The sequence below is a fragment of the Polistes dominula genome, unplaced genomic scaffold, assembly GCF_049000335.1.
Source record: "Polistes dominula isolate Pdom_NZ unplaced genomic scaffold, Pdom_raw_medaka contig_27, whole genome shotgun sequence".
NCBI classification, from domain to species: Eukaryota; Metazoa; Arthropoda; class Insecta; order Hymenoptera; family Vespidae; genus Polistes; species Polistes dominula.
The window spans coordinates 408,353-429,679 of record NW_028300906.1 but is presented as its reverse complement, the minus strand read 5'-3'; the positions used below and the strand labels follow the sequence as shown (position 1 = coordinate 429,679).

Here is a 21,327-nt window from a genome sequence, read left to right as displayed (position 1 = left end):
AGATAGTTTATCATTATATTCTCGTTGGTGGTAAATGGTTAAGTACATAAAGTGTATGAGAGATAAAGAGAGAGAGAGAGAATGAGAAAGATAGATAGATAGATAAAGATAGATAGATAGATAGATAGAGAAAGCTGGTAGGCGTAAAGTTGGCCCGACGGATATATCAACGGCTTTTCAACCCTTGTTTATATGAACTTTTCATTGTTTTCAAGCGAGCTACTCTCTCGTTGCCAAATTAATCGTCCGCATTTTCCGAGGGTTCATCTTTTACCTCGAATACACATATACACATACACATGCACGCATATCTAGATAGATTGGTAGATATATATATATAAAGAGAAGAAGTGTATATATACGTGTGTACACGCGTATGTGTATGTAGGTACGTTAAACGTGCGATCAATGCGTGCCGTTGAAAGTTGGCCAAACAGAAAACTTCGTTTCAAGTTTTGAAGTTGATAGAGAGAGAGAGAGAGAGAGAGGAAGGGGGAGAAGCGTGAGAGAGCGTGAGAGAGAAGAGAAAACTAGAGAATGGACTAAATAAAAATGCTTTTTTCGGTGGCAGCCCACGTCATGTTTTTTTCGATAGTCACCACAAAGACTTCACGTCGATTGATAGTAACGAATGCTCGTCAAAAGGTCTTTTATTTTGTTTTTATTTTTTTTTTCTCACTTTTTAATTTTATATATATATATATATATATATATATATATATGGATTCTTTGATATTACTTAATGATCCATTTATTATTACTCGATCGCGCGTGCATGTAATTAGTATTTTCAACATATAATTCACATTAAAATATTATATTCTCTCTCCTCCAAATGAAATATATGTAAATCGTGCACAAATGAATATTATAATTATTAATTGGATAATTATAAATCGTCAAAATATAATAATAATACTAATAGTAATAATAATAAAATTGTAGATATATATATAACGCTCGAGAAAATCTCGAGTGACGCGTTCGTCGTCGTTCTTTCCTACATTCGAAGAAAATAAATAAATAAATAAAAAAAAAAAATATTCTTAGATAATCTCGATCTTTAGCCAAGATGCTATATAAAAGGTGTACCTAGCTGACAATTGTTTCGTATAACAACAAATAGATATTCCCTATCTCTCGAGAGATGAAGAATGAAAACATTTGAAAAAGAAGAAAAGAATAAGAAGAAGAAGAAAAAGAAGAAGAAAAAGAAAAAGAAATCAAGAAAAAAGGTAACATATTCCTTTCCCACAGAGTAGTAGATTTGAAATCTAGTAAATCGTATCGGCCGTGGGCGATCTATCGATCACACACACACAGAGAGAGAGAGAGAGAGAGAAACTCTCATCTCGCAAAGTAACAATAGATCGGAAACGTAGGAATGAAACGAAAGGATCCGGTATAAGAGAAAGAGAAAGATAAAGAAAAGGGGGTTGAGGGGCGGTCAAGGATGAATCCTTGTTGCAACCAAACGAACGCGGTTATCCGTGTAATCTGGAGCAAAATAGAAGAAGAAGAAGAATAAGTATCGTGTGTTTTTCTCTATCTTTCTCTTTTTTATTTTGCAGGATACATATGCATCCCCCTTTTCATTCATTCATCCATCCATCTTCCTATTCGTATTTATCTCACTTTTGCTCTCGTCTGTTCACCTATCATCATCTCTGTCTTACTACTCGTTTCGAGTATAAACCATGAACGAAAGCATTCATCTTGTAGAAGAGGAAGAACCGAACCGAACCAAACCGAACCAAACCGAACCGAACCCGCTGCTGCCGCCTCGGGGGTCAGGTCCTTCTCGAGTGTTTACGCAATAGCCGCCTTTGTCCATCGAGCGATGAGCATCATTGTCTGTCTGTCCATCTGTCTGTCTGTTCTGTTTACCGAATAGATATCATCCACCCAAAGAGAGGGAACACAAGCGAAAGGAACACAGGAATATACCTTTCTACCTCAGATTCGTGTCTATCTCTATCTCTCTCTCTTTCTTTATTATTTATTTTTTATCCTATTCTTCTATCTAGCTCCTTCTTACTCTTTTCTTCTTTCTTTATGTTATTTCTTATATATTAACTAGAATACTAATCCAACTACGCGTTGTTGTTGTTGTTGTTGTGGCTTTGTTATAAAACAAAGTTGATTTATTATAATTCTAAACTGTTTAGTAAATTAAAACAATGAACAAAATAATAATGTGACACTGAATGTTGTTTATATATGTAAAGATATAATAATAATTAAATTAACATATCTGCTGGTTTTATCTTTATCATAATAAATAACATTTCTTTTTTCTTCTTTGTAAGAAAGAGTTTCGTTTTATCCTTTTTAGTTTCTGTCTCTCTCTCTTTATAAATAAATTTATCTTTCTATCTAAACCCCTGTTTCCTTCTCTTTCTCATTCGGATTCTGAAAACGGAAGGAAGGAAGGAAGGAAGGATCGGTATATCGATCTCTCGTCGTTGGAAAACGAGGTTGCTCGTATTGAATGCAAATAAGATTGTAAATTTACATTGAATTACGCGTGTGCCATTTTCTTTTTCTTCTTCTTCTTCTTCTTCTTCTTCTTCTTCTTCTTCACATTGCCCCTTAGGCAAAGTTAGTAACCATTTTTTTTTCTTCTTTCTAACAGGTTTCTTTAGAAACAAGTTTTCGTTTCTTTTCTTACCTGTGTTCATTTCATGTTTAAAAAAAATATATATATATATAATAATCAAGGTTAAAATGTATATTTCTAACGTTTAGAAACACTTTCTATGGGTAATACTGAACTTGTCGAAGAGCAAAATATCGTGCCTGGTCGCCATTACAGTGGCCATATTTACCCCGATCGTCGTTCAGCCCTATAGGGGGTCCCTATACTCGTTCTCTCTCTCTTTCTCTCTCCTCCCCTTTTTTCTCTTGTAATACTCATATTTGCCACGTAAGTGACGTACAGTTCCTGACAAAATTATTAACGTTAATCGATTATTTCCCGTTTCGCATTCTCCACATTTTTTTTTTACGAAAATAATCTAAATGAACTTATAGTCAAATAAATCAATTTGTTCTTAAATCTTTTGATTCTACAAATATTATTGGTACTTACGTATTTACGCCACCATAGAATTTAACATAGATTCAAAACAGTCTCTATTTTCTTTCACCTAATGTTGTCGCCATAACGTTGACGAAACCCTGACGAAACCCTGACGAAACCTTGACGCAACCCTGACGGTTGCTGTGTGCAAACAACAAGATTGCTCTTTATTGGCGCATTAGCGGAATTTTTGCTACGGTGGGCGTTAATACGTAAATACCATATTATTATTATTATTATTAATTTCTGATACAAAAATAATTCAATCTCAATAATATAAACGAATATAATCGAAATGAATTACTTAAGTTTTACGAGGATGATAATTGGGCAAGAAGAAAAAGTAAAAAAAAAATATGAAATGTTATAAATAAGTTGTAATTTTTGCAATGATAATTTTGGACTACGATCGATCGGTATTATCCGAAGAAAGCTCGTAAATACACTCGAGCCTTTCAAGAGAAACCGAAGGATGATCGTAAGGACAACAACGTGTACGACAGATAAAAAATTGTCCAAACAAAGCTTCTCGCGAGTTCTCTCGAAGCTACTCGAGCTTCTTCAGCATCTTCCTCATTGTCCCTTTCCTCTTCCTTCCTTCCTTCCTTCCTTCCTTTCTTTCTTTCTTTCTTCTTATCGTCCCCCTATACCCTTTTCTCTCTCTCTCTGTTTCTTTTCTTCTTTCTCATTCGACTCGTTGCCATCATCAAACTCGGAATTGCTAGCTACCTACTACTACTACTACTATTACTACCATCAAGCTTCGTTTTTTTCCTCTTTCTCGCAAATTTCTTGTTCTTTTTTATACTCTATTTTTCGTTTCTCACAACTAAGGGATTCTAAAAAGTAGGCAAGAGGCCGAGAAAGAAGAAGAAGAAGGACTCTCTTCTCTAGTTTTCAGTTGAGTGTGCCTCTCCCGTAATAATAAGTTACTACTAACAAGCTACGTTTCCACGATGTTTCCTCTTTTCTCTCTTGTTTCTTCTTTTTTCTTTTCTCTTTTTCTTCTTTTTTCTTTTTTTTTTTCCAACATAGAAATGTTGGTGCGTCTTCTTTAGAACCGTAACGATAATGGTCCGTGTTATACGTCAGAATGGCGAACGTAAACAGTGCCTAGGGGATGCCCAAGCTGCTAGAAGATTCAACTGTAAGTTCTACCTGACATGAGAGATGGGATCATATATGAACAAGGTGAAAACTTTTAAAGGCTTCAAAATAATAATACGGGATAAAAAGATCAAAAGAATATATATATATATATCAAATAAATAATAAACAATTTCTCTCCATCAAATTATGTATTGTACTCTTTGGGGCATGATGGGATTAAAAGTGTTCCACCGTGTATTAGTTACGTTCGTTCTTCTATCATAAAATCTAACTTAAAGGTAGAAATAAATGAAGTAATAATTAATGAGACGTAATATAATGTGTATCTACAATCTTATATAATAAGCTTATATTTAATGACCATAGATTAACGATACACATACACATAGATATATAAATATATACATACATATATATGTATATACGCTATGGTTTCATCTTTCGCTTTGTGGCAGTAAACGCATTGCCTTCTTAGGCGCTAATTAACAAGGCCCGTTTGCCATTGGTTGTGCAACGAACAGTCTATATTATCCTGTAAAGGCCAGGACGAAGGTGAGGGTGCGAGCGGGCAAAGGGGACAAGAGAATGGGGGATGCAGGAAAGAGGAAAATGGGCTTATTAGAGAGAGAGAGAGAAAGAGGGTGGAAGAGAAGGTGGTAGAGAACTGTGTGTGATGCTCGTACTCCCCAGATGGACGGCAACTTGGATTCAAATGGGATAGTTAAGCCTGGAGCTGGGAATTAGTAATGCAAACCAGTAGTGCACTGCCTATGCGCGTGTGCACACGATAGCTGACCAATCAAAGTTACCCCCCTGTTTCGCTATCCACCCACTGAGATGACTGGGAGGGTTTCATCACGCTCCCTTTCTCTCTCACACACTCACTCTGTGTTTCTCCTCTTTATCTATCTATCTTTGTATCCATTTATCTCTGTTGCACTTTATATATCTGTGTAGACTGCGCGTGCATACTGCCACCACCACCACCATCACCACCACCATCACCACCACCATCACCACCACCCCTTTTCTACACTCCATGAAGGCTATCAAATGCCTTATGTCTCGCAGCAATTGTGATTTGTACGTTTGTGTTCCTACTTCCTCCCACTCGTATGCGCACGTGTGGTGCGGGTACCCACAGAACGATTTCTATTGACTTTTTCTCTTTTGTGGTATCATTTTTTTTTTTTTTTTTTTGTTACATTTCAAAGTGTGAGCAAGATCAAAGACAAAAGCGAGCTACGAATTGTTGCTTGACTTATTTTATTATTAGCAATTTTTTCTTCCTAATAATTTGAAAAAGATTATAAAAAATTTGATAATACAAAAATAAATGAAAATATGAGAAATCCTAATTAATAACAGGCTAATTAACACAATCTCAAAACCATTCAATCGAATGATTATCTCTGAATCGAAATCTACTAGAATTTCTCTATCGACTTTATTTGATATCTTTTCAAGAGAGAGAGAGAGAGAAAAAAAGAAAGAAAGAAAAGGGTTAGACCTTCGATATGCCAGGTCCGGCGGTGGCGGCTCGTCTACTGATGATTTTTTTTTCTTTGTTTTTTGTTTTTTTTTTTTTTAAGTTTTATTGTCGCCATCATCGCGCTCCGAAAAAGCAAAGCAAAGCAAAGCAAAGTAAAGTGTGCGCCCTGTGAAAGCGGTTAGACGCTTGAAATCGGAGAAGCCGACGAAACGCTTGCTCATTCGCCGCTGCCCCTTCAACAATTCCAGTTTCTAAAGGGCCAACTGCGTCACCTTCTCTTACCTGACTTTGTCCTTTTATATTTTTCTATAACAAAAGTATATTTTAATTGCTTTTAGTATCTCTTTCTTCTTCTTCTTCTTCTTCTCGCAGTATTACAAATAATAAATGGGAGTGAAACAAAATGAAGTTTTTTTTTTTTTTAAGTGAAAACTTCTTTAGAATGGGGGTGATTTGAAAATTTGTTCAATTGCTCATTGATCATTGACGAATTTCTTCGTTATTTAACTCATTGAAATTTTTTTGTTTATAATAAATAAACCCTACAATTATCTTACTCCTGATACTTTGCATTTTTCTCATTCTCTCGAAACTTGGTTATGAGAAGGTTTATACTTTTAACACGTGTGATTCCATACGTGATATTTTGTCTAACCTTTTTATTTTTTGATTCTTTCTGAAAAAGGAGACTTAAAATCTTCCCTTAGGGGTAACGGTTTTCGAAAATGAACGGAATCGCTTACAGGCGAAAGATTAAATCCTGTTGCTGCTGCTGCTGCTGCTGGTGGTGGTGGTGGTGGTGCGGGTACAGGATTTTCGGCCGCGGGCTTGTTTGCTCACCTGAACCTTGGTACTAGAGAATTCTTTGATATAATGAGAAAGAGAAAGAGAGAGAGAGAGAGAATGAGAGAGACTAAGGTTTATTATTAATTGCATTTCCATGTCCTCACTTCGATTCTATGGATCCACGTATTGAAATGAAATATTGTTAAAGTGTTTTCTTTTTATAATAAAAATTTAAGAAACAGATCATTGTTCAAATAATTGTTCAAGAATTTTTAGAAAAATGAAAATAAAATGTTGACTTTCTTTCTGTGTATGTGTGCGTGAACAAGTGATTAATCTACTCGATAACAAAATTATTACATATACAATGAAGTAGTAAACACTAGAAAGTAGTAATAGCCGTTTATAAATCAGACAGAACAAATCTACTCAAATATTTCTAAACATTTGCAATATTTTTCGTAAACGAAATGATGATAACAATAAAGATATAGGAATATTAGTTACATTTCTAAATGATCTAAGAATCATCTATGAAAAAGAAAAATCTATGAACCATCTCTTATCTGAAATATCTCATACAAGTATGAATGCAAACATAAAATAAGACTTGGAAAAAGCCTTGAGAATATAAAAGAGATAGAGAGAGATAGAAAGATAGAAAAGAAAGAAGGGGAAGGAGAAAATTTAGTAAATCGAATTGGCCTTTCCCTGGAGGGTGTCGGTGCGTCTGTCCACCATATTGATCGTGGAGGCGGTAGGCACCCTGCCCTGCCTCTCTATATAGACACAGAGAGTGAGAGAGAGAAAGAGAAAGACACACACGTAGACACATACAGAGAGAGAGAGAGAGAGAGAGAGAGAGAGCTGTTAGAGGAGGGCTTTCGAGGGTAGGAGAGTGGCTTTCGCCCTCCTGGTCCACAGAGGGGGGTTGAAGGGTGTCGATTCTGCCGCTGCTGCTGCTGCTTCTGCTGCTTCTGCTTCTGCTGTTGCTGTTGCTGCTGCTGCTGATGCTGTGCTGATGCTGTGCTGATGTCGGTGGCGTACACGAGGGGGTGAGCAAGAGGCGATAGTAGTGGCGTCAGTGATGGCGGTGGTGGTGGTGGTGGTGCTGCTGCTGCTGCTGCTGCTAGTGTACGGGGGTTGGAATAGGAGGAGAGGGTGGTTGAAAAGGAGGAGGGAGATGAGGGACGACTCGGGTGGCGTTGGAGCCGACACTCACGGGTGCCGCCGTTACCATGGCTACCACCACCCTCGCTGTGAACAAGCCCTCCACGTCATATTGGCATAGTATATTCCCCGCACCATGAAGCCAAATAATCTAACGGGTGTTCCCATTCGAACCTTTTCGTTCTATTCAAATTGATATTATCCTACCCGTACTTCTTTTATTCTCCTAACTCTCTTTATCTCTTTTTTTTCTTTTCTTTTTTATTTTTTTTGTTTTCTTTTTCTTCTTCTTCTTCTCTTTTTTCATCTCTGTTTTATTTTTTACCCTAATCTCTATTTTTTTTTATTCCATAGATTTTTTTGTTCGATTCATTTGGACTTTCTTTTTTGAAAGAAATAATATTTCTATTATTAGATCTCGTCAAGTTTTTAACTTCATTGAAATGAAATCTCTTTGTTTTTTCTTTTATTATTATTATTATCATGAATTTTATTAACGACGTGAACAAAACTTTTTCAATCTTTTTTAAATGCTACGAGTTTTAAATTATTTTACAACTTGATATTATAATTCGAATTTGATTTGTTATAAATGATAACAACAAAATACCATGAAAGTCATGAAAATTACTGAAATCTACGACAATATTTTATCAATTATTATTTCTCAAACATATTGATTATTTTTCAAATGCGAAAACAAATTAATTATTAACACGTAAGGGAATAATTTGTGGACGATCAAAAAAGAAATAAAAGAATGTTTGTGAGATGGTACACAGAGTATATTCGAGTGAAAAAGTAATAAATAGTATTTGGAGAGGGAGATTTACATGATGATTCGTGAACCACGAATGAAGTTATTTTTATCGGTATCTATCTTTTTCTCTCTCTCTCTCTCTCTCTCTTTCTCTCATTCTTCATGAAAGACTAGTCCTTTGTTCACGATCGCACGTGTTCACTCAAGGATATTGCTACTCGTCGGTCATATTTATCGATGATCAGCTTCAATGTTGACGAGGGTGAAAACGAGTGTTTCCGAAGTCACAAAATATAATAATATATAAAAGAATGTTTACATATAATTGGGTTATCCGAAAAGTTCTAGCCGATTTTAATAAAAGATTGAAATGTTTTGCAATTTAAGTTCTTTTTTTTCTAGTACATATATTTATTAAATTATATCTACTAAGTGTTATTCTATTCCACAATCTTTGTCTATCTTTAAAGGGTAACTTCAAAATGTTGTCCTTTCAAAACTTCTCAGGTCTTTTTATTTAGCAAAATAACTTTAACGTTATCTACCGGAAATCGGCACGAATTTTATAAAAATACAACAAATTATTTCAAACATTTAATATTCATAATTATTTAAAATCTCATTTTAGATAAAAATACAAAAATCGCATTTGTTTAACAGAAACAATTTTTCTATGGGAGGGGGGCGAGGGGGGAAAGCTATTGAACGATAGAATAATCTCAGCGATTACGTCGTAAGTCGGCTGCCAATATCATGGACATATTGTCGAATAAAAAACAGGAAAGAGAGAAAGAGAGAGAGAGAATCCGATATAAGTGTTTTCAACGTTTAAAAGCTCTTTCTCTCTCTCTCTCTCTCTCTCTCTCTCTCTCTCTCTCTCTCTCTCTCTCAATAATCTTAATCTAGGTGATAGTATGATAAAAATACAAATCTATTCCATTATTTCTAATCCCACTTAGAAATATAAACCAATTACACAAACATAAATAAAAAAAAATGCATCAAGTACGTAATTAAAATGTAAGATTAATTCTAATCACAAAATTTCATCCCCCTACCTCCCTAAATTCCAGAAAAAAAAAGGGGACAAATTAACCCCGTTCAGAAGAAAAAGTCCAGCGGTAATAAAAGCGTTGAGGTACGAAAGTAATCGGTCAACCCAAGAACGCAGTCTGCTGTGTTGTATCTTATGCAAAATAAGGGAAGGAAAAGAATAAAAACATACAGAAAAAAAGAAACAAAAAGAATAAGAAAGAAAGGAAGCTAAGAACGATAGCCGAGTACGAGGTGTTTTCTCGCTGCTTTTCCCCGCGGCTAGAAAAGAGGATGATGAGACGTATATAATGATAGTGGTAGTGGTGCTGATGCTGGTGATGGTGGTGGTGGTTCTGGTAGTGGTGGTAGTGGTTACGGAAACGGCTCTGGTTGTTGGCTGTGGTAGGTTGAAAGTGGGGTAGCTAGTGGCATGAGATAGCTAACTAAAGAGAGAGAGAGAAAGATGGAAGACTGGCGAAGCCGAGGCTCATTTCGTCGGCAGCAGAGATGGTGCAGGCAGTACGTACCCGACCCACCACCACCACCACCACCCCCTTTCCCCCGTTCAACCCCCTCGTTCTATCCTACCCGTCCAGGAACGTGACTGTGGGAGGGTGGTTTGAATCAGGGGTGGAACGTGGAACGCCTGGCTGGCGACATTATTAGACGCCCCCGGTGAGTCAGTGAGCGAGTGAAGTGAGCCCAGGGACGGATGATGGCGCTGCAACTGAGGGCTTGAGGGGGTTCCCTACCACTACTTGCTTACTTGCTTGCTTGCTTGCTTCTATTCGTCAGAGGGAAAGAAACGAAAGAGGATGAGGTGGTAGTCCAACGGAGTAATGAGAAGAAAAGACGCGATGCTAGCTACCAGTGCCGGTGTCAGTGCTGGTGCTGGTGCTGGTGCTGCAGCTTCACAACCGAGAGATATCGCACGATGAATGAGAAGAGGGGAAAAAAAAAAGAAAAGAAAAAAAAATGAAGCAGAGATGCCGCAATTTTCGCCTGTATACCTTTCATTTCTGCTCTTCTCTAGCTTGGATTAACCCATGGAACGTACATTACCTATCCGTTTTTTCTTGATATTGCTGATGTCGGTGATAATGTTTCTTTGTTTAACTCGATGACTTTTTTACTAATGAAGTCTAGGACGGGGCTATTTGTATTTCTACCATTTTAATATTATATCATGTAATGCATCTGTGTGTTTTTTTTTCTTTTTGACTTGTTTATTGTATTATTTATTTTAATCGATATGAAATTAGTTAAAACGCATATTTTTGTTTATTATTAAACCGATAAATTATTATATTGTGTTAAAAGAGCAAAAACATTTAATAAAGGCGAAATATTATCTCTCTTTATTATTATTTTTTTTTTTTTTATTTCTTCATTTCGATCATCCATCTGTCTCTCGACAAATCGATGTAATACAAAATGAATTTATAAATACGGACAAATATATGCGTATGTATATGTATGTAAAAGTATATATACATATCATTGTCCTGTTCATTCACAATCAAGCACGTAATTTTACAGTAATTTGAAGGGAAAATAATGCGAAACAAATTCGAAACCATTTGGAAATTTCATGACCGTGGAAATTATCTTCCTCGCGTGGTGAATTGCGAGAGTGAGGGAGAGATGTGTAACGTAATTTAAAAATTATTGGCCAACAAGTGTCTCCTGGTACGATATTCTTGTTTATTCACCAAAACGTTTATTTCCTGCCATGATTATTATTTATTAACAAAGAGAAAGAGAGAGACTATCGGTAATGGTCTCATTTTATATTTGTTTATTCTTTTATTTAAAATATCTCACCAACCACTTTGCGATAAATGATCAACAAAAAATACATACACGTAAATTATATTTTAATGTAAGAAACAGACTTACGAAAACGTATCTTTTTCTTTTTTTCTTTTTTTAATTAGAGTCCATATTATTTTATATCTTTTATTATTCAAAAAGGGATTATGTTGAAAAAAAAAATTTGTAAAAATAACGATCCGAATATCTATCGCGAAAATACGAATTTCATGCCGGGAATGAGAATGTGTATTTGTATTTATTCTTTTTTTTATTTTTATTTTTAATTTTTTTTTTTTCGTTGTTGCAAAATCGGGCACATTGCCTGGTGTGTTTCCCGTCTGGCATGCAAAATCGAATACGTAAAAAAATGTTTCGCATTTATTTAGTAACGTAATTCCGTGCGTTCTTCGAATCGGCTTTATGAAGAGATTTAAATAAAAAAAAAATTAAATTAAAAAACAAGAAGGCAAAAAATAATTACTAAAATGTTTTTAAGAAGAAAACAACAACAACATCAACAACAAAAAATGAGAGAAAATTTAATTGGTCCATTTTAATGAAATGTATATTGTCATAAATGTATACCATATATATATAGATATATATTATGTTCGGTTATATCGTTGGGTAGAATGAAATCGTGCGGACAGTTATTTATAAATTAAATTTAATCGGTCATAAACGGTTCGGACTTGATCAACAACGTTCGAGCACTAGCTCCCCGTCGTCGTTATTGTTTGCTCAAAACAATCATTTCATTTACATATTGTACATACGTTTAACAAAGTGCTTCCATTTTCATGGTTGTAACAACAATTAGACTCATTATCGCATACTGTTTATTATCGTCCAGAGAGGAAAAGGATACTTTTATCATTTTATCTCAGTTTCTGTATTAACCTTTTACTGATCTTTGTTAATCTCTACTTTTCTCTCTCTCTCTCTCTCACTTATAATTATATTACTCAAATATCGCAATTGTTACGTGAAATATAATTCCTTCCAAACGATTAATGTTAAATTTTATAAAGTTCAATTTTAGTTGGAGAATTTTATCCTCCCTCCCTCCCCCCCCCCCCGTCCAATGCGCAACATTTACAAAACATTGAATATGATCTAAAGTTTGAAATATAATCATCAAATCTGATTTAATCAAAATCGTTTTCGATTCGTGCGTGCACACGTCATACGTGCCCATAATTATAAAAGTGATTTAATGTAAGTCAAAATTTAGAAAAAAAAACAAAAAAAAATTAGTTTATCAGTTATTTTACATCACATTATTTTCAAGTAAATAATAAATTCGATGTAATTTTCACGATATTGTTAAAAATGAATCGTTAGAAAATGTTTGTTATTTCAATATTATATATTAGATGGTTTGGAAAGTCGTTTCGTTTTTTGCTCACGCAATAATGGTTGCATTAGTTGATGCAAACCGACAAATAGTAACACATGAGATCGATCGAGAGGTTAAATTTATTAAATTCAACTATTTATGACCACTTGAAAGGTTTAGGTTTAACCACGAAGTAAAAATTATCTGTTTTTTTTTTCATTTTTACAAAAGAAAAACGAAACGACTTTTCGAACCACCTAATAGAAACTCGAAACAACTAGACTTACAATTAGATCATTTTCATAATTATGAGCACATATCGTACGTAAAAATGCACATCCCTTTCTCCCTCTCTCTCTCCCTCTCCCTCTCTCTCGTTTTGAAAGTATCGAAAGAAAAAAAAGAAAAGAATAAAATCATGTGAAAAGTAGTGATCGTCGAGTGGGAAAATTCAAACTCTTTTCTCTCTCTCTCTCTCTCTTTCCCTAAAAGAGAAACGAAGCTGCGAAGCGTTCTCCGCGTTGTAGCGAAAAACGGATCTACCTCGAACATGGGCTCCAAACTTTCACCGAGAGTCGAATAAGAGTGCAAGAGAATGAGAATGAGAATGAGAAAGAGAAAGAGAAGGAAACAATAAAGGAAGAGAAAAGATGAAGAGGAAGAGGCAGTTTGATAGTAGTGGTGACGGTGGTGGCAGTTTAATGGTGGTGGTTCGCTTAGCGTTCTTATTCCCGAAATTAAACGGCCGTCGTCGTCGTCATCGTCGTCGTCGTCGTCGTCGTCGTTGCTGTTGGTTGCAGAAAAAAAGAGAAAGAAAGAGTGTTCCCTTCCCCCTATACTTGTAAAGCCTGAAAAAGCCCCATCTAGGCGAGGCTTTTATTCGATTCGCGATGCGACAGCCGAGATAGCCAACAGCCAGCAGCAACAGCACACGGTGATCATCTCGGTGGTGGTCTCCGTCGTCCTCTAACAGTCTGCTACTGCTGCTATATATATATATAACATTCTCTCCACTTCGTGTCGTCGTTGATTGAACAGAGAAAGATACCCTTACTCGTTGAAAGCTTTCCACTAGCTAAAAAGAAATGATGAGAAAGAAGGAAAGAAAGAAAGAGGGAATGAAGGAAGGAAGGAAGGAAGGAAGGAAGGAAGGAAGGAAGGAAGGATGAGGATGAGGATGAGGATGAGGAAAGGCGGCTGATGTTCCATCATGGGGAATGAAAATCAGGGGCCCCCTCGGGGCTCGGAATTAAAATGGCTGTCACACGCAGCCAGGGGTTGTGCTCTTCCTGCGGAAAACCGAGAGGAGGCAACATGAAAAGACCCCCCCCCCATCCCCCTTTCTCTTTCTCTCTCTCTCTCTCTCTATCTCTTTCTCTACCTACCCCCCCTACCCTTCTCTTCTCTTCTCTCCCACTTACTTCTCTTCGACGTTCTACGTACGCGTGTCTCTCTGTATACGTGGAGAAAAATATATGTCTTTTTCTTTCTCTCTCTGTATGTATATGTTTCTTGTTCAGTTTTCTCCATTACTCCGTCCTCATTTTCTTTCTCTTTCTACTATTCTCGTTTTCTATCTATGTTTTTTGTTTCTCTTTTTTTTCTTCTCTCCATTCTCCTTTCCAACAATTTCGATTTTTTGTCTCTTTCTTCAATTCTTCATTTTTGTTCTTTTTCTGCAATTTTTATTTTCTCCCTCTCTCTCTCTCTCTCTCCCTATCTTCCGTCAATTTTGAAAGGTTAAAAAACAAAAATAAAGATAAATGACGAGATGAAAAAGAAGATTTTGAATGATGGTAACAGAATAGAAGGAAAGATATATATATATATAGAGAGAGAGAGAGAAAGAGAGAGAGAAGGGATCAACAAAATTCCACTTACTCTCTCGAATAAGAAATAAAAAAAAAAAAAAGAAGAAGAAAGAGATAAAAAAAAGGGTAACCCTCCTTTTCCTATCATTCATTCGACGATTCCTCCAACGATGTACTTCGTATTTTGCTCGTAAATTTTTTTTTCTCTCTTTCTCTCTCTTTCGTAGCATGCAGCAGCAGCAGCAGGCTAACGAAATCAACGGAAGGGTTTGAAAACTCCTCTAAAGGATCACCGCGCATTAAACGTTTTCATTTCGTGGGCTCTCCTCTTCTCCCAGTACGAAGAAAAGTATGTATGTTGTGTCATAGTAATGGTAGTAATAGTAGTAGTAGACAAGTTGAAAGGAAGAGATGGGATACGAGGGAATGAAAGAAGCAGAGGAGGAAAGAAAAATGTAAAAGAAGGAGAGAATGGCAGAGAAAGAGGGAGAAATAGAGTAAAAAGGGTCGCGATGGCGTCCTGGGATTCGCAGCTGATTGGCCGATGCCAAGGGTACGCATTTTTAGCCACCCTTCGGATCTGCCCTCATTGTCATTTTAATTTCAATCCCCTCGGGACAACTCTCTCTCTCTCTCTCTCTCTCTCTCTCTCTCTCTTTTTCTTCCTCTCGCGAAAGGGACAAATCGTGGTATATATGATGAAAAAGGAAAAAGGGGGAGGAAAAGGAGAGGGATTGAGACGAGGCCTTCGATTCCATAGGATGTAAACGCACCCTTCGCGAGATTGCTTCGTCGTTGAAACTGGTTACGACGGAAACATCTAACGGGTGTACCCCATCTTCCATTCTATCTTCAAATCTTACACTTGAAATCTTACAATCTTACAAGTATGATGAAAATAACTTGAATAATCACAATTAAAAGTCTAACAATCTAAGCATTTAAGGGTTAACTTTCAAACGATCTTCTTTTTCCCTCGAGTAATAGTAAAAATGTCTATGGACCCTGGTCCAACAACCATGACGCAATTTACCTTGCAATATTTTTATCTCCCTTCAATCTTCTCGAGAGTATAAGATAAGAAAGGTAACATAAGAGAAGGTAGAAAAAAAAAGTGGTCTACACGTAACGTTCAGTTTAAGTTTCCTCTTTATATTCTTATCGGAAGTTTTTGTTGTTACCTTTTGATCAAAGAAATACATCTAAAAATAGATTGACCGAATCCAAATTCGAAATCAATTGTATAAAATCAATAAGTTAAGAAAAAAAGAAAAGAAATATCTAGGGATTGATGAGAAAAAAAAAAAAAAAAAACTAAATCTCGATCTCGATCTAAATCTTGATCGTCTTCGATCGATATCTCAGTTCGAGTCGCGGTTTCTCCTTTAGGGAGGAAAAAAAAAGAAAATACAAGAAAAAAAATGTATAAGAAAAGAAGGTATAGGACAAAGGGTTAAGAAGAATTAAGAGCTGCCTGCCGACAGAGTCGCAGAGCACGCGTGAGAAAGACCGACAGAGAAAGATAAAAGATAAACGTCTATCTTCAAAAGAAAGAGAAAGAAAGAGAACATATCATATACAGAACGCGAGTGGGTGGGGGTGGATAGAGGGAGGTAGGGGGGTGGTTAAGGGGACTAGAAACGAAAACGATTCCCGTTGTCGGCACGTGTACGCGGTTAAATAATAAAAAGGCTTGCCGCCCGCGCGTTTTGCTCTAGCAAAGTTTCCTCCACCTCCTCGTCCTCCTTCCTCCTCCAGCACCACTACCAAATTCAGCTTCAGCTCCTCCAACAAGGTGCGCGCGCGTTCACTACTTGCGGGATTTCAAAAGCAGAACCGGCTGTCGCGATACGGATCTGACCAATCATAAAAGCCGCATAATGGCCACTTATTCATCCATCCAAAGGCACCAAACAAAAGCGGAAATTAGTCAGGTTCGTTATGCTTATTAATTGACTGACGTTTCCGTCATATTATTCTCCAAGGATGAATCGAGAGCTCCGTTCTCTGCCCTTCGAGACGGTACTACCTACCTACCTACCTACCTATCTACCTTCCTACCTACCTACCTACCGCCCTTTCCTTCATTCCTCTCCTATGTGACCTCATTATTCTTTATTTTCTTTTTTTCTTTCTCTTTATCCTACTTTTTCTTTTGTATTTTTCTAAACAAGTCATTGGGATCAATCAATTCACTAATTTTGTTAGAATCTTATTATTAATAAGGATTCTTTAGAAATATTGTTTATTTATCGAGTTCGACCTAATTTATTGGCACCATTTTTCATTAGAAAATGGCGACGAATACGCAAAGGGATGACGTGATATGTGTCTATGAATTTGATAATTGATCTTCTTCTTCTTCTTTTTCTTATCAATTGATTGTATTATTTAAGAGCAGAGCCTTTAACTTTACTAAACAATCTTCTCCTACTCGCTGACGTTAATTCTCGAACGAAGGGATGAAAAATAAAAGAGGGCGTGGTACCTATTCTGCAGCTGGGCAGTATACATAAACACACACACAAAGATTCTTTTTAAGGTTTATACATGCATATCTATATATACATATATATATGTACGGATTTCTATCTAGAGAGGTAAGTTATATTGCCAAGGGGATGATACGATGCATGGGGGTGCCGAAACGCTTTCATTACACGGCTTCCCGAGGGATAATATTCTCTGCTATATCTCTGTGGCCGTCCCTAGGGGGGTGAAATTCCGCGCCATCAATCTTCCTATATATATATATATATAGTAGGAGATGCAACCCTTCGTTTTAGGGTTTACTCCCTTGCCAGAAAACCACCCTCACACACGTACCAATCCCTTTTCGAAGTGAACCGAAATCATGGTGGAAATTGCCACGAGTTCTTTCCAAGAGAAAATATAGCGCTTGGTTGCATACAACAAAATGGAGGACCCTTACAATATTTTATTATTTGTCCAAATATAACCAGTCTTTCCATTTTGTCTTTTATTATTATTTTATTTGTGGTATATTTATTCTAATTGATGTATTATTTACGAAAAGAAGGAAAATGTATGTGTGTGTGTGTGTGGGTGGCTGTGGGTGCACGTTTAGAAGAAAAAGAAAAAGTACGTTTATTTAATTAAAATAATTTTTCTCATATCGATTGCGAGTATTCTCGTAGAAATTTGAAAGTAGTGTAAGGGGTTAACGTGTTACAAGAAGAACGTCGTCAACGTCATCATTGCAATGAACTAAACGTTTCTCTGGCCTGTTTTTACTTCTGTTTTTTTTTTCTTTCTTCTTTCTTTTTTGTACGAGTCGGTGCCCTTTGAAGATCCTATATGGCTCGCCCAACTCGTCGTCGCATTATATTGCGCGATCGTTTGCTCGTGCGCATTGCGATTAGTATTTAATACGCACATTGTATATAAGAAAGGGTCCTTTTCTCGTATCAGATGTGCTGGGGCCTCAAGACCAGTTATTAGGCTTCTGACAGGCCCATAATCCGTTTCACCAATAGAGGAATGAAAAATATAATACCTATTAGCGAAGATCCATTCAATTTTGTTCTATATACTGTGCCAAAGGGAATTTTTCTTCGTTTGTTCTCTTTTACTTGCTGCTTCCACCTTTCTCTTTTTCTCTCTCTCTCTCTCTCTCTCTCTCTCTCTCTCTCTCTCTATACTTTTCTTCTTTATTTTCTTAACTTACTTTCTATCGATTTCATCGTTATTTTATTGCAGCTTATTTCTCTTATTTCCTTTTCCTATTTCGTATTTATTTCTTTTTCTTTTTTTATGTTTGTCCTAATTTAAACGATTATTTAATATTTTCTTAATGACATTTTTGTCATAGAATTATACATTAATTATTAATTAACCCACACACACACACACACACACATTTTCCTTCTTTTCTTTTGTAAATAATACATCAATTAGAATAAATATACCACAAATAAAATAATAATAATAATTCCATAGAATAAATAAAAAATTGTAAAATACTAACCTATTTCTGTTACAGAGGATATTGAAGGGACGTTCGATGACCTCTCACGACGTACAGGTAAGTAATCATTTTTTACGCTATTTAATTTTATTAACATTAGTGTAAAAAGAAAAATTATAGAAAAAAAAGGAGAGAACATTTTCCGATGATGGTTTATTACTTTCTCTTCATATTTTTTCTTCCTTTTCTTTTTTTTTTTTATACCTTCTTTCTTTTTTTCATATCGTTCCCAATTCGAAAACATTATACCTCGGAAAATGGGTGAATAGTCTCGAATTTCCAGATCCCTGCGTTCATTGTGCTTAGTCGATAGTCGAAAGGCGGCGAACGGGCAAATATTCTATGTAACATATTTTCTCGTTCATTCGAGCGCGAAAACTTCTATCTATCTTTATCTCCCACAATATTATTATTATTATTATTATTATTATATCTAATATATAACGAAAGGAAAAAAAAAGAAAATCTCTTTCTCCTAAGACCCATCTGTCGATCTTCTCACATCTAAATCGTCTTCTTATTAAAGAAAAAGAAAGAACACTCGACCAACCCTGTGTGAACATTACAAAATATCTAAACAAATAAACGTAAGAAAGGAAAAAAAGAATAAATGAAAGAAATAAAGAGAGAGAGAGAGAGAGAGAGAGATAGGTATAACATATAAAAATAGATAATAAGCATAAAGGTATAGTATACAACTCGTATAGAGTTGAAAAGCAAAAAGGGGTAAGTTCGCGTAGACACCCCCGGCATCATCAGTATAAGTGGGAGGAAGAGAGGTGGGAGGGAGGGAGGGTGAGTAATGTCAGGGAAATGCAGCTAACGAAGTTTACGAAGACACTTAACGGAATTACGCCCTTGCTGCTTCTCGTGTGTCCTCTCGATCCTCCCGCCTTCCCACTCACCCCCTCACCATCTCACCCATTCCTCTTTTCATCGAGAGCAGGAGGTCGCGTTAATTACCATCGAAGGCAAGAAGCCGGAGAAAATGGTGCCGAGAGATATTCGTCGAAGAGAGTAGTCGAGTTCTCGTTGAAGGGTCGCTGTGAAACGAACGAACGAACGAACGAACAAGCGAGAGAGAAAGAGAGAGAGAGAGAGAGAGAGAGAACGCAACTGAAAGAGAAGAGAAGAATAAATGGAGGGGATGAGAGAACGTTGCTTTGCGTCGAAGAAGGGTGTTATTGACATGGTGGGTGTCGCGTCGTCGGCCATCTTGGCCTGCCTCGTTCAATCTCTCTCTCTCCCTCTCCCTTTCTCCCTCACTCTATCAACGTGTGTAGGGTAAATGGCAAAGAGAGAGAGAGAGAGAGAGAGAGAGAGAAGATCCTTGTGTCCCCTTGTCGAGTGACATTCGGAATATGCCCAGCCTAACCTGGCCAGCAGACGCCCTGGGCCACCCTTTTCGACCAACCCTAGCGACGAGCTCCGTGGGTCCCGGGATTGCTTGTCGCCATGACGACCGAAGAGCAGAGTCCAACCCCCGCAACCAACGCTTCCCTCAACCCTCTCTTTCTCTCTCTCTCTCTCTCTCTCTGCTTTTCTGCCTATCTATACATCTTTCTCTATCTCTGTCTCTTACACATTTTATTCTCCACCCCCGTTGCCTTTTGTCCCCCTTTTGTCACAGTCGCTTGCTGCTATTTCTATCGTTTTCTCTCTCTCTCTCTCTCTCTCTCTCTCTTTTTATATATATATATATATAATCTCTGTTTTTTACTATCTTGGAAGTTCATGTTAACGTCAACAAGGTCGGCGGAGTACGATTCCAAGCTCGTGTTAAAAACACACCACGCGATTGGCGTGTGCAGCTTTGTGTGCCCGTGACGATGCTATTCTATGCGTGTACGCATGTTGCATGTATGGGTGGGTGTGGGTGTATATGGACGCGGTTGTATGGATCTACCAAGTGATGATGTTCTCTCTCTATTTCAAGCTTTTTTTTTCATTCTCTATTTTTTTCTTTTTTTTTTCTTCTCTTTTCTACCTTTCTATTACTCTCTACACACATCGGGGCGCAGCAGCTCATTACCTTTTCTTCTCCAGCTCTTTCTAATCTACATTTCGAAGTGTGCTTCTCTCTCTCTCTCTCTCTCTCTCTCTCTTCTCTCTTTCTCTCTCTCTCTATAGTTGTGTTCGCTTAGATCGGTCTTCTATCTCTTCTCTAATCGAGACAACGAAAATGAGAATACTGTGTGAATTTAGAAAGTGAATCTTTTTCTGTTAACAGCTCTAGTTTTTTTTTTTTTTTTTTTTTCTATTTCTATTGGTCTTTTTTCCTTACTTTTTATTTTTTTTTTTTTTATTTTGCTTTCTCATTCTTAATCTATTTATCTTTTTTTTCTATTTGTTTGTAATACTTTAATATATCTTAATAAAAGATCTATACTCTCTTTCTTTCTTACGAATTTAGATTGTGGCTGTTTGTTTTTCTTTAAAATAGTATAAACATAAATATATATAGATAATGAAGAGAGAAAAAGAGAGACGATTTGAAGTAGGCAATCTTAAGGATGAATCCTTAGGTGAAAAAAGGATTGCATTTACTTTAGAGTGCTTTCGTTTAATCAACAAAACCTCTTAATGGCTGCTTCTCGCAGACGATTCATTACTTTGATTGATCTCTTCTTCTCTTTCTCTCTTTCTCTCTTTTATTATCTATCATTTCTTTCGAAAAACAAGAGAAAAAAAAATAAAAATTTATATCTTTTGTTTATTATTCATTGAAAATGCAATTGAATAAATATCAATTATGCCAAATATGCTCATTTTTATATTGATAAAGAATGATCATCGATTTCGATAAAAAAAAATTAAAAAAAACGCGTTAATATTATTAATTCACATTGAATAATTCTCATCTCCATTTTATTTCTTTCTTTTTTCCCCTTATTCTCATCGTTCGAATAATCACCTTAGGAATTAGAGAAAATTAGAGA

The 21,327-nt window shown here is 36.4% G+C and overlaps 1 protein-coding gene across 3 annotated transcripts in view; it reads left to right on the top strand.

Moving 5' to 3' along the window:
• The window catches only part of LOC107070280 (Fanconi anemia group J protein), a 47,668-nt gene that overhangs the window by 18,138 nt on the left and 8,203 nt on the right, over positions 1-21,327 (top strand). For all 3 annotated transcript variants that reach the window (XM_089179605.1, XM_089179604.1, XM_089179603.1), the window contains exon 5: positions 18,404-18,445. In XM_089179605.1, the coding sequence (XP_089035731.1) occupies positions 18,404-18,445 (42 nt within the window). The remainder of the gene's footprint in view (positions 1-18,403; positions 18,446-21,327) is intronic.